This window comes from Filicampus tigris, chromosome 5, assembly GCF_054856515.1.
Source record: "Filicampus tigris isolate MCC_2025a chromosome 5, RoL_Ftig_1.0, whole genome shotgun sequence".
Taxonomy (NCBI): domain Eukaryota; kingdom Metazoa; phylum Chordata; class Actinopteri; order Syngnathiformes; family Syngnathidae; genus Filicampus; species Filicampus tigris.
In genome coordinates this window covers 27,150,001-27,165,171 of record NC_141221.1, presented here as the reverse complement: position 1 = coordinate 27,165,171, position 15,171 = coordinate 27,150,001, and the positions used below count along the sequence as shown (strand labels likewise).

General features: G+C 42.4%; 1 protein-coding gene across 2 annotated transcripts; it reads right to left on the bottom strand.

Moving 5' to 3' along the window:
• Positions 1-1,059: 1,059 nt before the first annotated feature.
• Positions 1,060-10,102, bottom strand: ankrd34bb (ankyrin repeat domain 34Bb). 2 transcript variants are annotated; one of them, XM_086032111.1, is made up of 5 exons: positions 9,829-10,102; positions 9,640-9,741; positions 7,357-7,467; positions 5,309-5,599; positions 1,060-5,231 (listed from the first exon to the last, which is right to left on the bottom strand). In XM_086032111.1, exons 4-5 carry the CDS (start codon positions 5,545-5,547, stop codon positions 3,761-3,763), a joined length of 1,710 nt encoding a protein of 569 aa, XP_085888237.1. In that variant the 5' UTR covers positions 5,548-5,599; positions 7,357-7,467; positions 9,640-9,741; positions 9,829-10,102; the 3' UTR covers positions 1,060-3,760. The 2 variants fall into 2 exon arrangements, with proteins under 2 accessions (XP_085888237.1, XP_085888238.1); XM_086032112.1 differs by lacking the exons at positions 7,357-7,467; positions 9,640-9,741; positions 9,829-10,102 and adding an exon at positions 5,863-5,948.
• Between the last annotated feature and the right edge of the window lie 5,069 nt (positions 10,103-15,171).

Sequence of the window (15,171 nt, the reverse complement as noted above, 5' to 3'; positions counted from 1 at the left end):
TGATCGATATATCTGTGCAGTGAGCACTATCAACCTATGCAATAGGCGAATAGTTCAATCCAAGCCACACTCAGGAGTGCCCCCTCATTTGAATAAGATTTCCTCCTGCATTTTATGCTGACATGAAAAAATGTTTTTTCAAATGATGGGGCGGTCCAAAGTGTGTCTTGGGTTGAGCTATTCGCCTATTGATTATTGATCGACATTCCAGTGCAGAAATCAACTAGATATGCTTGGCCTGCTAACAAGCAACAGCGAGATGTCTTGTGTCTTGACAGTTAACGCCACATAACTCGCAATGGCCTCCGCTTGCCGCCTGCTTGCGGCAACGGTTCGATCGTGGAAGATGGTGAGGACGGGCGGTGGCGGGTTCGCGGCTCATCTCGCTACCACGCAAGCTGGCTAGGCGGTTCGAAATATGGATGTCGATCAACCAATAGGTCAATAGTTCAACAACTTTGGACGACCGGTTTCTCTTTTGGTATCCTCAAGAATTCTCAGCCCTTCTTTTGCTTCCTGTCTGCCATTGTCAAAGTGTGGCGTTTCCTGAAATTAGTAGCAAGTTTTCTACCCTGCCAAAATGTTCTTGTCTGTATATGGCGCAGGGCATTGTGGGATGCGTGATGCCAGTGTCCGGAGCTCGATAGACAATTCCGAGTAGTGATAGGAATTCTGGCTCTTTTTAGAGAACCGGCTCTTACGGCTCGGCTCACTAATAAGGCTCCCAAATGGCTCTTCAGATTTTTTTTGTTGCTATATTTCCAATAATAATGTAACATTATGCACAAAATGAATTAATAATTAATTTAAAAAATGTATTATACTACTATATTATAATAGCCTTTATTTTTTTCACTTTACAGGGAACTTTTAACTAATTTAATAAATGTTTAACTTTTTTACTAACACAGAATCTCTGAAAAACACAAGACACAACAAAATGTAGATTAAAAATATTTACTTTTTAGTGCAACAACAAATAAACTATGAAATACAAGAATAAACTTTTAGCTTTTTTACACGTAACAAATTTAAAGTGAAACACAGATCCCTGAAAAACGAAATATACATATATACGAAATATAAATCAAAATATTTACAGATCTACAAAAAATAAATTTTAAAATACAAAACAATTTTAGCTTTTTATACACTCAACAAATTTAAAGTCAAACAACTACACAGAATCCCTGAAAAAATGCAAAACAACAAAATATAAATTAAAAATATTAACTCTTCACTGCTACAATAAATAAACTATAGAATACAAGAACTTTTAACTATTTACACTTCACCTTTAACAAATTTAGATTGAAACGACAAAGAACCCCTGAAAAACACCCAAAAAATATTAATCAAAATGTGTAAAACAAAAAGAAAAAGATCAGCAGTCTCTAGTAGAGCCATCAATGAAAATGAGTCCAAATTTGGCTCATTTTCCTGCTTTGACTCATTTCTTTTTTACTTCTTTCTTTCTTTTTGTCCTCCGTGTGCACTCACTTCTTGACCCGTTCGTGTGCTCACTGTGCTGTGTACCAGGCTGACGCCCCCTGGACTACTCTACACAGACTTTACTTTGAAATGAAAAGATGCATTTGTTTTTTTAGGAGTCAAAAGAAAAAAGACGTATCCTTTATTATAAACTTGTTACTCATCCTTGCTAAATTCATTGCTAAATGCATTCTTGGTTTATAAAATCTATAGCGTGTGGCCCTTTTAATTTGTTGGCTATTCTATTTGTTAAAATTGATAAAATACATACATAGAGTATTTGTATACGTATATACATACATATATACATATATACAGGGGGGGGGCATGGCTCAGTGGTAGAGTGGTCGTTTCCCAACCCAGAGGTTGTGGGTTCGATACCTGGCCCTTCTGACAATGTCGAAGTGTCCTTGAGCAAGATACTGAACTCCCAGGTGCTCCTGACGCTGTGCCATCAGTGAAGAGCTTTGAGTGCCTTAATAGGTGGAAAAGCGCTATACAAGTGAAAGACCGAGACCATATACATGCTAATCTGTTTGTCAAGTGTAAAAAAATGAGTTGAGCATCTCAAAAAAGCCCTTTATGCCACTGAGCAGCGAACAATTGCAGTGTTTTCAAAGGCAGCGAATGTTGCATCCACGTCAGAGTTCTCCAGGGTTCGTTTGGTGTTGCAATTGTTTGCAACACGTTCGCCTTGCAACAAGAAAAGTACAGGCAAACATCTGACGAAACCCTGACGACAGTTTGACGAACATTTACGACCTTGAATGAACCCTGACGTGAACATGCATTTTGCTACCTTCGCCAACAGTGGTAATGATCGCCCCTAATTTGGGATAGGGGCTTTAGAGTCAGTCGGGGAGGGGGGCCTATATTTGATGGTTAGCCTATAAGTAGGTAAAGGCAGCCCTGACCATGACACGTTTTTATCATTTGTCCTTGATCACCATACAATGGATTTGAATAATTAAATAAAAGTTTAAAAAAAGTACTCAGTGCATTTTAGATTCCACTAAAATCTTATTTATTTATGCCAATCAAATTAATTTCCTTTTGAAATACAGCAAAGCACTGTGGTGTACAAATTCAATAACTTTTTAAAAATACACTTTTTGCCTAATTTGTATAAAATACATGAAGATCAGATGCTAAATGTGTCCCCTGGAAATACTTTTATCTCAATGTTAATTAAAAACATAGAATTGTAGTTATACAATATACAGTATGTACCTACAGGATATGCTGCGCTTAACATGTATTTGACCACCTGTTATTAAAATGAGAAAACATTTTGGCAATCTTTCAAAACTTGCTAATTACTACTACTTCTACTACTCTGGAACTGAATTCATGTTTTAATGCCCAAATTTGAGACACCTCACAGGGATTCCTTGCAAAATCAGCAATGGATCAAGCATAGCATTCAATCACTCACCATTTTCTGGTCAGGAATGCAAGTAAAAAAAACAAAAAAAACCCAGTAATTTACATCTGAATAAATAATCATGAGTTTAACCGTTCAAAGTAATTAATAAGAAAAAAATACATTATGTTTATGTATATATTACACACACATACATATTACTATACACTGACCTGCAGCCACAACTTTCTGACCATTTGTACAATATAATTCATATAATGCTACCCAATACAAGAGCAATTTCAAACATTGTGCCTGCACAATTATTATTTAGTTCTTGTACTTAAGTGTTTTTTAAGGTGAGCAAAACTATTGAAACTGACTTAAAGTATACTTAGTAAAGTACTTTGTTGCAAATACTTTACTTGCCATAACTGCATCAAACCTGTGACCCATTGACATCACCAAAGGTTTGCGTTCTTCTTTTGTGATTCTTTTCCAGGCTATCACTGCAGCCTCTTTCTATATTTTCTTTCTGTCTACGCTTTAGGTGTGAAACAAAAGCACACTCTATAGGGTTCAAGTCTGGGAATTATTTCTATGTATAGAAGATAGCATTTTTTGTTTGAACCCACACATTTTTATGTAATTAAAATTAATGTAGCATTTGACTGAACAATGCTGAACAGGTGCCTTTTGTTGCCCAGGTGTGTCAATTACATTGATTATTGAAACAATACATAGCTTTGAATATAAAGTGAGTTTGAGATGGGGTTTTGCCTGTGGAGATGCGGGATCACCAAAATGCAAGCCAGAGAGCTGTGTATGGGCGAAAAACAAGGAATGCTGACGCTGAGAGGAACGTGAATATTAATCACAGCCAATGCGCAAACAAACTAAAAATGACTAGTGGTCCAACCTTTCCTCAAAGTTGGACAGCTGCTTAAGCTGCTCACTTTGCATGGAATGGCGTCTCCAAAGCATTTGACTGGTTTTCATGACTGGTGGGAAAATAGGAGCACAGGGCAGAACAGGCTTCGATCCTTTGTAAACAGTATTGATAGTTTTGCTCGTTGCAGTCAGTGGGCACAGAGTGACAGAGTTTCCGCCAATATCTGGAATGGGAGCATGCGAGTTCAGAGGGGGGAGATATCCTGGCCGAGTGGAGGAGATGTGATCCTGGAGAAGGGCCCCTGAGCCACTTCGTTCGAGGCCAGCGGCACCGCATCTATGAACAGAACTATCCAGAGACTCTCTGGATCCTGGGAGAGTGGCGGACCTGCTGTTTGTCAGCTTGGGCCTGTCCGGCCCCTTTGTCAGGCAGTTTAAGATTTTGTCTTTGCTGCCAAACTGCGGCAACTGCGAATCGGAACTGTAATGGTCAACGCCGATGTTACGTCGATGAATGACGTTTTGCAGACTGGAAATATTTAACTGCTGAAGACTATCTGATGTATCTCCGTCGGCAGGGCTGGAATCATGGGGAAACGGGAGATTGTTTTCTTGATGCAAGTTAGGGTGCGAAGTGGAATGCTTTGCGCTTGCAGCACTGTCATATGACATCTTGCGAGCAAAGCCTCTTATACATCGCCCTTTGTTGTCATTGCCTGGTATGTTATCCAGTGCTTTCAGAAGTCCCTCTTTCATGTCCATGCTATGGTGGCGCAAAACATCTTGAGGCCGATTATGGAAGTTGAGGCGTCTGAAAGATGAGACCTCCTCTGGTGTCAATTCTACTTGCTCCTCTGCCAGCAATGAGGTCCGGCCCTTCTGAAGAAGTAGGGGTGGATTTTTGACCCATTGCTGTGAGTGTAATCTCTGGAGATGACGCCGTTTGTCCACACTGGGAACACTTAATGGACTAGGATGTTGAGTTGGAGAATCTGGTTGAGATGTACTGAAGCCCACCCAAAAGCCAGGACTCTTGGTATTTCTGAGGGTGAGACGGGGACTAACAGATTGAGGAGAAGCGTTTGCTGAGGAACCCTGTGGAGAAACTCGTCGTCGGCTGTCGAACGGAGACGAGCAGGTTGGTGTGCAAAACGGATGCTCTTCGAGGTCAGAGGGCGGAGGGACATTTAGGTACTGCTTTGTTGTCTGATGGCCTGATGGTAGCTTGTTAGTGGTGATGATGATGACCTCCTTTCCACTAGCTTTACAAGCATCCAGGAGGATCTTGAGGATGCCCCTGTTACCCGAATTAACGGCATAACCGAGTGCCGACAAGCCGGAGTGGTCCTCCAGAGTTGGATCGGCACCACTGCTTAGCAGGAGGGACAGGATTTCAGTTTCATCCTGTCCAAGGCACGCATGCATCAAGGCAGTTTTCCCACTCTTGTCTTGAATGTTTGGATCGGCACCATTTTCCAGGAGGTACCTGTTGTATTCAAAGGCAATATTAAACAAAAAATGCATGCCTTTAGAATCAGCCTTTCATGGATAAATGGTACTTACTGGACCATTTTGTGTTTGGGCACACTCTGTGTATCTGAGTGACGTGTCTTGCAAGCCACCATTAGTGGTGTCTCGCCATTTTCATTGCTCTCGTTTACGTAGGCCCCTCCCTCCAGAAGCAGCCGAGTCAGACGCAGACGACTGAGATAGACGGCCTTCAGCAGAGAATTGCCATCTGTTCGTACCTCCGTTGACTCATCCATTGTCCCATTTTGCTGCCTAAAATTTTCAGACAGCATCCTGAATAACGGGTCACTCGCTCACCCAAAGGTGCGCACAGCACAGCACATCCTGCGAAAAAAAAAAACAAAGACGTAAGGTTTTTGTAATTTGGCTTCTGGGCGGCAGGTAATGTGCATTAGCACTCTAGGTGATATCCCCGACTCCTCGCTTCCAGTTACTAAATCTCTTTACCATACCATATGAAATATTCAGAAACTGATTGGTTATAGTGTACACACTCAATGTATACAGAAAAGTAAAACTGTCTATTAAACGTCATCTGTGTGGATGTATAATTTATAACTATAAAAAAAAAGATGCTGTCTGTTAACCTTTATTAGACTGGCAAGCATCTGTTTGGTCATGATTTTGTGTGGCACAGGAGAACCACACCCAGCCCAGCTTTGGGGAAACCAGGAGAACTGTCTGAGCTGTTCTGACGATCAAAGTTGTTGAACTGTTATAGACATCTCACATTTTAGTGCAGGTGCTGTTGTGACTAGTTGTTCCTTGATGTAGCAGTTGCTATGCAGTTGCTATGGTCCTTTCATTCTTTGTACTTTATTATGTCATATAGGCCTGATGTCTTACAGTTTATAAGCACGCGTGACTCAGTGGCACATTGTCAGTACGTCAAACTTTCTTCGAGTCAGGATGCAATTGGTAAAGACTTTTACTTTTCAGCTTCATGTCTGCCAAATCCCGCTCCTCACGGGACAGAACATATCAGTCGTGGACCCAGCCTCAGACACAATCCATCAAGCCGAAGACGTCACCACCTACTCCAAAATTTTGCACATTTCCCTTCTAGTTTACCACACGATGTTTTATTTTTAGACTTATATTTTTCTGAGCCCTGCGGCCGCCCGCCAACCTTGCTCCCACGGCGCAAGCCCTGTTGCCGCTCTCTGATCCGGCTCCGGCAGTGCAAGTCCTGCCTTTACCTCCTGTGTGGCCCCCTGGATGTCCACGGGACTGGCCCCGCCAAGAACCTCTTATCTGGCCTCTGGATCACCCACCAGACTGGTCCCACCAAGACACTCTAGTTTGGCCTCCAGCACGCCCACCGGACTGGTCCTGCCAAGAACCTTTTGTCTGAGCTTCTCTGATCTGTTATTCATTTTGTTTTTGATTTAGAATTTGGTTTCATGTTTTCCGCGGGATGTTTTTTTTTTTTTAGGTACCTGTCTCGGTAGGTTGTTGTGTCCACCTGTGCTCAGTTATACACTTTGTATCTTGTCCAGGTGTTCCTCGTTGTCTCATCAGTATGGGTGAGCTTAACATTGGCACTTTTATAATAGGTTTGCATGTAAAAATGACATCAGTACTAAAGTGCCCCAGTCCCAAAAGACTTTGTCGTGATTTAATGCCTTTTTTGTTATCAGATTTAAATTGCCCCGCCCCCTTTTGGGGCGTGGCTTACGACAAATTGCCCCGCCCCCTTTTGGGTTCCACTTCAACCTGTGAACGTATAAAGGTGTTCTGCACAATAGCTTGGATTTAAAATGTGATGTCATCATCACCTCCACAAAATCAAAAATACCGTGGCGATTGCTCCTCCACTTTCACAAGCTGAAGCGGACAAGAGCATGAATGCACACCCTGACTGGTTATATTTTGGACATTTAGCGACGCTAAACTGGTGTCAACTCTCGGGAGGCAGACGGCGACTGGCAGTGGGCAAGCAATCAGGCAAGCATGAATCTTTATACCCGTCCTCACCCCCTTCCTCCGGCTACTGGTAGGATAGCGGCACAGCTAATAGCAACAACTAGCTTCAGGCCGTTAAAACAAAAGGCGTTAGCACACCAACATTAGCTCCTTACTGTCCGCGCCTCATGTAGAGGTGATCATGATCCTGCTTCTTCATGTCGCGGGGTTGCCTCCCAAGCAGTCGCGTGCGATGTCTGACACTGCTTGCAGCCGCCACCTTCTGCCTGAGTGTAGCGGAGTGAGAATGAGGTAAGCACTCATCAAACAAGCGCCAATGTTCAGCGAACAAAAATTCCACCGAGGCTGACTGCACAGCCGAGTGTGGCCGCATTGGAACGTGCCATTTCGGCTGTTACCTTCCAAATTGGACGGCGCGTTGTAGGTCGAAAAACTGGCCATTCCTCATCCAAATAAATGTGCACGCCTACTCATTCCCACTTCAGTCTCTGTAAATATCCTGACTGGTGTTAAAAATGCCTCGCCGGTCCTAACCGTGATCAGCAAAGGAGCAGTTTTTTGTTTTTTTTAAAGCAAAGAAGCAGTGTGCGCTCGTCCCAGCATAAAGCTGTGTAGCTCTGCTCACTTCCACATTTCTTCATTCTCATATAAATCAGTCATGGAGAGGTTAAACCTTTTTATATGTTGAAGTGGGCATTAGTAGAGATGTCCACATAAATTTTGGTGCCAATTGATTGCCGTTTTTGGACGTTATAAGCAATGAAAATACAATGATTTCCAATGGAGGGTTTGGAATCGGTTCCTCCAGTGACTCCGACCGCACAAGGATAGAATGGTAGGGGGCGTGGCCATTGGCCTAATTAACGACAGGCGTTATTCATGGAGTCACTTATTTCCTAATTTCGTGAATGGATAATGAATGGATAAAATAGAAAATGGCAACTCATTTTCCTGATCAAAAAATATATCAAATGAACTTGTTAGTGAAAATATGGCCATCCCGACCCCACCGTCCCTTTAACTCCAAGCGAACTTTTGCCGAGTTGAGTAAACTGATTCAAATCAGCTCTTCTGGAACTGGCAACTCAGAGTTTCCTATCTCTGAGTCGATCAACTCAGACTTCAGGATTAAACTCAGAGTTTGTTGAACCTGCTCTGTGAAACGGACCTCTGATGTCTTAGTTTATAAGCACAAGTGACTCAGTCACATGTTATCAGTACGTCAAACTTCCTTCGAGTCAGGATGCTAGCTTTCTTCCAGTCAGAATTCCTCCAGTCCCACTCTCTATTGTTACTTTGTATTTTTGTTGAGAAAGACATTTACTTTTCAACTTCCGTGTCATGTCTGCTTATGGGTCCAAATCCCGCTCATCACATGACAAGTGCAAAGTTTTAAAACTAATCAGCAATGTATAGACTTTTTATCGACATATATGGGCTTCAATTATCATGCCATTTAAATTTTTGGGTGTAAAAGTTGTGTATCCAAGCCATAGACAAAATGGAGTAGTAGTGCCTGGCTGCAACCAAAAGAATCAATGTGTGCCAGCTGTTTTTGTTGACATTGTATTTGTTTTTGTTTAATTTTGTCTTTGCTTCTTGTGGTACATGTTTTGATCGTTAGGTCCCTTGTGTCTACTAATCAGCTCCTTCAGCCACTCGTGTCCTGTCCAGGTGTTCGTCTTTGTCTCTTCAATTGACGTGTACAGGTATTTAGTTCCCTGGTTTCTCCCAGTCCTTGTCGGTTCATTGTTTACTGCTTCTGTTCCTGTATTGTCTTGTTCCCAGTTGTGGTGAGTCCATTCCCAAATGCAGTTTGTTAATTTGTATGGTTTGTATGGTTTTTGGACTTTTGCTAATTTAGTAGTTTTGATTCCAAGGGCCCCATTTTGGTACATTAGCGCCCATGTGCTAGGCGTAAAAACTGGCGTAACTTCATTTTCGTGCCAGCGCAAGTCAAGTCTAGTGTGTTTGGGACTGTGTTGTGCTCATCGGGGCATGCCAGCGCACAAAACAGCATCACCCCTGATGCACCTGATAATTTGGTGACAGAAAGCAGTCTGTGCTTGGCGCAAAAGCGGGCACATCATTTCATCATGTCATTTTCGTGCAGTGACAATGGGTTAGTTCGGCATGTTTGTGAATTTGGTAGGCGGTGCTACGCCTCACTGGGTTATTTTGCCTCTCCCCCCAGTGCATCGGCAAAATTGGTTACAAAAAGTAGACCAAATTTTAGACTTGCACAAAGCAGGTCTAATTTGAGGCGCAGGCGGTCTAACGTGATTTTGGTCTGCTTGATCGAGACGCAGGCAGACAAATCGGCGTGAGTGGTGGACGTCCTTTATTTCAGTCATAAATACGACGCCAGCGTGGGACAATCCCTCTGAATCATTGATTGAAAGGATTGTAATCATCATTTAAAATTATTCTGTCCTCACCAGTGTTTTAGCAACTAGCTTTACAGATTGCGAACAGCTTTTCCAATTAAGACCAGGAAGCCTCTTGCTGTTTTGGCACTTTACTGGATGTTAACTGTAAAGCTGTAACATACAAAACATAGCAACACATTACAATCATGTTATACACAGTTTGAAACAATATAGACTTGAATCAGCCACTGAAATTACCTGCAAAAACTAAAAAACGGAATCGTTTGTAACCGTTAGCATAATGCTTGTTTACATGCGTGTTGCCAGCGGGATGCTAGCACTAACTAGCGACTCGTAACTTGGATCAAATTCGGAACTTAAAACACAACTGAAACATAAATTCTGTAACCTAGTGCAAGCAAACACTTCTCACAATAGTATACTTCCAGATAGATATTTCTGTAGCCAAAATGACACTCCAGAGACTTCAACTCTCTGGATTAGCTATGGAGGAGCATTGCCGGGACTACGATGGACTACGGTAGCACTCGAGGGTCAAAAAACGTACAAAACTCAAAATACGACACTTTCTCCACAAGAGGACAGTACATAAATATTTTAAAAGCAACCCTGTCACTACGCCCACGGTGTACGGGTTTGTGCTTCAACATCCTGGTTTTGATGCAAATGAAGGACACCACGCAGATTGGCTGGGAAAAGTCTACTTCTATTTGACCACAGCGCACAAAGGTGCCAACGCCCTGTTTGGCCCAATTCTACCGGCGCAAAATAACACAATAAAGTAAACTCCACTTTTGTGCACAGTTAAACTTCTTTGCGCTTCACTTGCGCCCGGCATGAAAATAGGGCCGCAAGTGTCGTTTGTCTTTTTGCTTTTTGAAAATAAATTCCTTTGTTTGAGAACATCCTGCTTTCCTGCACTTGGGTCCTAAACCTTCCACATAAACCCTTATCATAACAAACAAATGTAGTTTAACCTTAAATGAAGTACTCATTATATTCCAAAGTCACAAGAGAGCCACAGCAGAAGGATGAAAGATCCCCATGTGTCTCTGGAGCTGTGGGTTGCATACCCCTGAGCTGGGAGAACATACTGACAGCACATTATTACCACAATCGATACACTTCAGAGTGGAGTGCTTGTTTTCGTTAGCTGGGCTTCCTATCTTCCTTTCTGTAGACCACTGTGTGTGTGTGTGTGTGTGTGGGGGGGTGTGTGTGTGTGTGTGTGTGTGGCCTTGTGTTTCTCTCATCCAAGTTTCAAGCAGGTGACTAATTTAATTCAATGTGCATGTGTGAGACAGCAGGGTGCAGCATTTACATGAAGTACATCCAACACAAAGCAGTCAAGGCCACTTCTATAAAGTACCAATGCGCAATACGTGCACTGTGCCATAGCAAGGGTTTTTGTACTGTCCATGCCAGGAATTGGTCACCAGTCAATCACAAGCACATAAAGACAGACAACAACTGTTGACACTCTCATCCACACGGTATTGTCACGTGAATTGATCACGCCTGAAAGACAGCAGTGTGAATCACTATATGACCCATGTCTGTAAACTCATTTTTTAAAACTGTAAAAATAAATGAATCAAAATACAGATGATGTAAATGAAGATATACTATTATTGATTCCTAACTAAAAGATTGTCATTGTACTTGAAATACATAGATTAAATCTCCTGTGTCATGACATCAAATGTTTGATCAAAGTTACTATACTGTCATGGAAAAAATGCATCTTGAAGTCATTGTTTTTCAAGCCTTTCATTGGTTGATAGAATGCTGACGGGATGCATTTGGAAGGACTGTAGTTTTTTTGTGTGTGTGTGGAGGATGACATTCAAACCCTCATTAATGCTTCATTGAGGGGTCAGGTCTGGCCTTCATCCACCCTTGACACAGACAGCATACCTAATGATGGAGGCAGTGGTGAAATGTCATCCCTGAACTTTTCATCCATCATGGACCCTTCAAAGGAACGTAAATATAAATACTTTTGCCATCTATTCTTGTTAGAATAATTGTAAATAAGTTATCCCATATTCACTCTTATAAGTATTGTAAGGCATTAATTTAGCATTATAAACTTGTTGAAACATGTAAGTCGAAGTTTGTGAAGAAAGTGCAATGTGAGAAGTTCGCAGCTGCAAAATAGGAACGATGCTCTTATCATGGAGCGTCCCGCGGTTAGACGCTGAGTCCTTGGGACAGAATATAATAGGGGTGGGAACAATAATCGTTTTTTGGATGCATCGTTCGGCGTATTAAAAAGATTCTGAATAGATTCATAGGTATTAATAATCGATATTTAAAGTTTAACTAACAAAACTAAAAGCACGCACAAGCGATTACCTGCGTTTGTATGTCAGAGGTCTGTGCTAGGCTGAGCTAATATGTCATCGAGATGGCGGAACAAGCAAAACCTCATACGGGCGGAGCGAAGTCAAAGTGTGAAATATACATTTTTGCTCTTCCTTGAGTTTTTTGTTTTAAAAAAGGTAGCAGTGTTTTTACATGGACTATAAAATGTATTGATGGAATCGCAATCGCATCGAATCATAGGCCTCTGAATCTGAATTAAATCGAATCGTGGGCCTCTAAATCGGAATCGGATCGAATCTTGAGGTTCCCAAAGATTCCCACCCCTAGAATATAACAATAACCACGCACACACACTCCATCTTCGAACGCAATGCTACATGTTCCCCACCCTTTAGAGTAGCAATTTCTATGTATACAATTAAGGACCCCTCAAGAAAATAAGTTGAAAAAAAGAGGTGGCAGAGGGGCTGTTTCAGAGCGCTGTGAGGAATTGGAATTGTACAGTTCCCTTCGCTCTCCTCGCGAGCAAAAAGACAATATTATGTTATGTCCTCTCCTCATTGTGTGCATTATTTATTAATGTCTTAAGTGGTGTGAACCTGACAATTTTTAAATAGCTTCAATGTGAAGCTGGTGAAACGATGTGGCTTCCTCGTATGTGATGGCAAACATCCACGCTGATGATTCATAGCAGACCAAGTGGATACACTTGTATGAGGTGATCACAGATAAGCAAAAATAAAGAAAACAAAGACGCAACACACAACGGTAATAGTCCTCAGACCTACCCTCAAGAATGTCATCCTTGAACGTGCATGTTCCCTCTCACTGGCTTAAGTAGTTTTCAGCATCGAGAGTGAGGAGAATCCAGCAGGCAGAGCAGCGACCCGGGCAAAAGAGGAGTCACTCGCGAAAGGAGGCAGCTCAGACTAATATTCGTATGTCACAGTGTGGGAGGCATGCAGCCAATGACAGCACATGGCATTGTGAGCAAATGCAGTCATGAAATCGGTAAGGGTAAAGCATGTGCGCAGGTACGATTCATTTCTTTCCACCTGCGGCTCTTCACGCTGACGATTGTGAGGTAGAACAAAAGGCACCTCAGACGTCACAGGAAAGTTAAAGGCTTCAGACAGGTTTGTTTCAGTCAAGACTGCGTAGCACGTCATTCATGACTTTGTTACACCCCATTAAGAAGCCAATGGTGAAAACAGGAACCTCTTTTTAAAAACTATCCTCTCTAAAGTACTTATCCATATGTGAATTCCAGACCTGACAATGAGTTGGTGTAGCCTACATATTTGCATGATTCATTAATTGGAACCAGCTTAAAGCGGAAGTCAACCCAAACACATACATACCCACATTTTTTTTCAAGAATATGTTCCCAGCAGGCCCACAACGACCAATCACGTCTCAGATTCAGAGAACAGTTCAGCCGTGATTGGTCGTTGTGAGCAGTTGTGATGTCATTTTCAGTCGACAGAAGACAAAATGGCCGCCCCCGGAGATGGCTAAAAACGAGTGCATTTTGCTGCTTAACTTATATTCCACAAACGCAAAATGAATCAGAATGCCGTGTTTCAGCTAGTGAGCCTGCTGGGAACATCCATCCATCTATCCATTATCTATACCGCTTATCCACACAAGGGTCGCGGGCGTGCTGGAGCCTATCCCAGCTGACTGCGGGCAGTAGGCGGGGGACACCCTGAATTGGTTGCCAGCCAATCGCAGGGCACACAGAGACAAACATCCGCACTCACAATCACACCTAGGGGCAATTTAGAGAGTCCAATCAACTTACCATGCATGTTTTTGGAATGTGGGAGGAAACCGGAGCTCCCGGAGAAAACCCACGCAGGCACGGGGAGAACATGCAAACTCCACACAGGGAGGCCGGAGCCGGGATCGAACCCACGACCTCTGAACTGTGAGGCGGACGTGCTAACCAGTCAACCGCCTGCTGGGAATATATTCTTGAAAAATATATGTTTGGGCTGACTTTAAGCAACAATAACAAAGAAAAAGGTCCCGGTGTGGGGTCCCAGGCAACAACAACTCACTATTGTTCCTCGTCGCCCGTATGCGCTTTTTGTGTACACCGAGTACCGCAATCTGGAAATGTTGTAGTGCGCCTTCAATGAGCACTCCGCTTGTCTTACTGGAATCTGGAAATGAAGCATTGTTCCTTCGAGCACCTTATCTGACAGGGAACGCTCATGTTGACACACTGCTTACATAGAGCTCTGCCCTGCCCTACTTCTTTCTGATCCAATCGGTGCATTGATGGGAGGGCCCCCCGCACATGCCGCGCACTGATTGGGTGGTCGATTTTTATTTATTTATTTATTTATTTATTCTTTAAGTTAAAAAAAAAAAGGCTTCTGTTTTTTAATTTCATGAGCTTTTTACTGTTTGTGAACTTTACGATGAATTACTCAAAGGGTTGTTTTTAAAGCAGCACTGGGCAGGAAATAGACCTTAATACAAATTTTTTACAACTCTTTTGATGAAACATTGACTTACAAGTAGTTGAATGGGACTTTTGTCATGCCTTGGGGGAGTCTGTATCGTTTTTACTCGCACTAAGTAACTTTGAGGAGGATGGAAGTAACCCTGGCACACAAAAAAATACAAATGTCCTGAATTGCTTTACAGCATGCTCACTTCCTCCTTTCGCGATAAGGAACTCAAACGTTTACACGCTATTACTGGTGTCATGGCAGAAGCCCCAAAACAAACCAAAAAACAAAATGTTGAAACAATATTAGATTCATTACATCATTGCTATTCATCTTTCACACAGCCACTGGAAATAGAAACGCAATTCAGTCCAACTTGCAGGTAAGCGAGAGCTCAGGATTTCACGACACTACGCGCTGGCGCGCATGGGAAATGTGGTTGACTTTTGTCAAAACACGCCCACTTTTGTCCACATGGCGCCGCCATAATCAACAAAAACTGACATGTGACACAGTGTTGCTTTAACCAATATTTTTATATTATTTGTATTATTTTACACAAGAGTTTATTTTTGAGAAGCTCAAGACAATACAATAATGCAGCTGTTACTGGAAGAATCCTTGTAGGAGCCATATTGTGTTTATGAGTGTTTTTTTCCTCTTTGGGATCTATGCTTGTCTGTTGTGCACGAGCCCGGAGCGCGCACGCTTTCACTTTCACAAGTGATTGGTGGTGCCACCAGGGATAGTGGTTTTACTTATTAGTAAGTGCACTCACCTGTGTGTAGTG

Bases quoted from the DNA above. Each gene is read 5' to 3' on its own strand.
- ankrd34bb (XM_086032111.1), bottom strand. From the start codon at position 5,547: ATGCTGTCTGAAAATTTTAGGCAGCAAAATGGGACAATGGATGAGTCA. The intron at 5,232-5,308 runs GTAAGTACCATT...TGAATACAACAG, and splicing joins CCCAAACACAAAATGGTCCA to GTACCTCCTGGAAAATGGTG.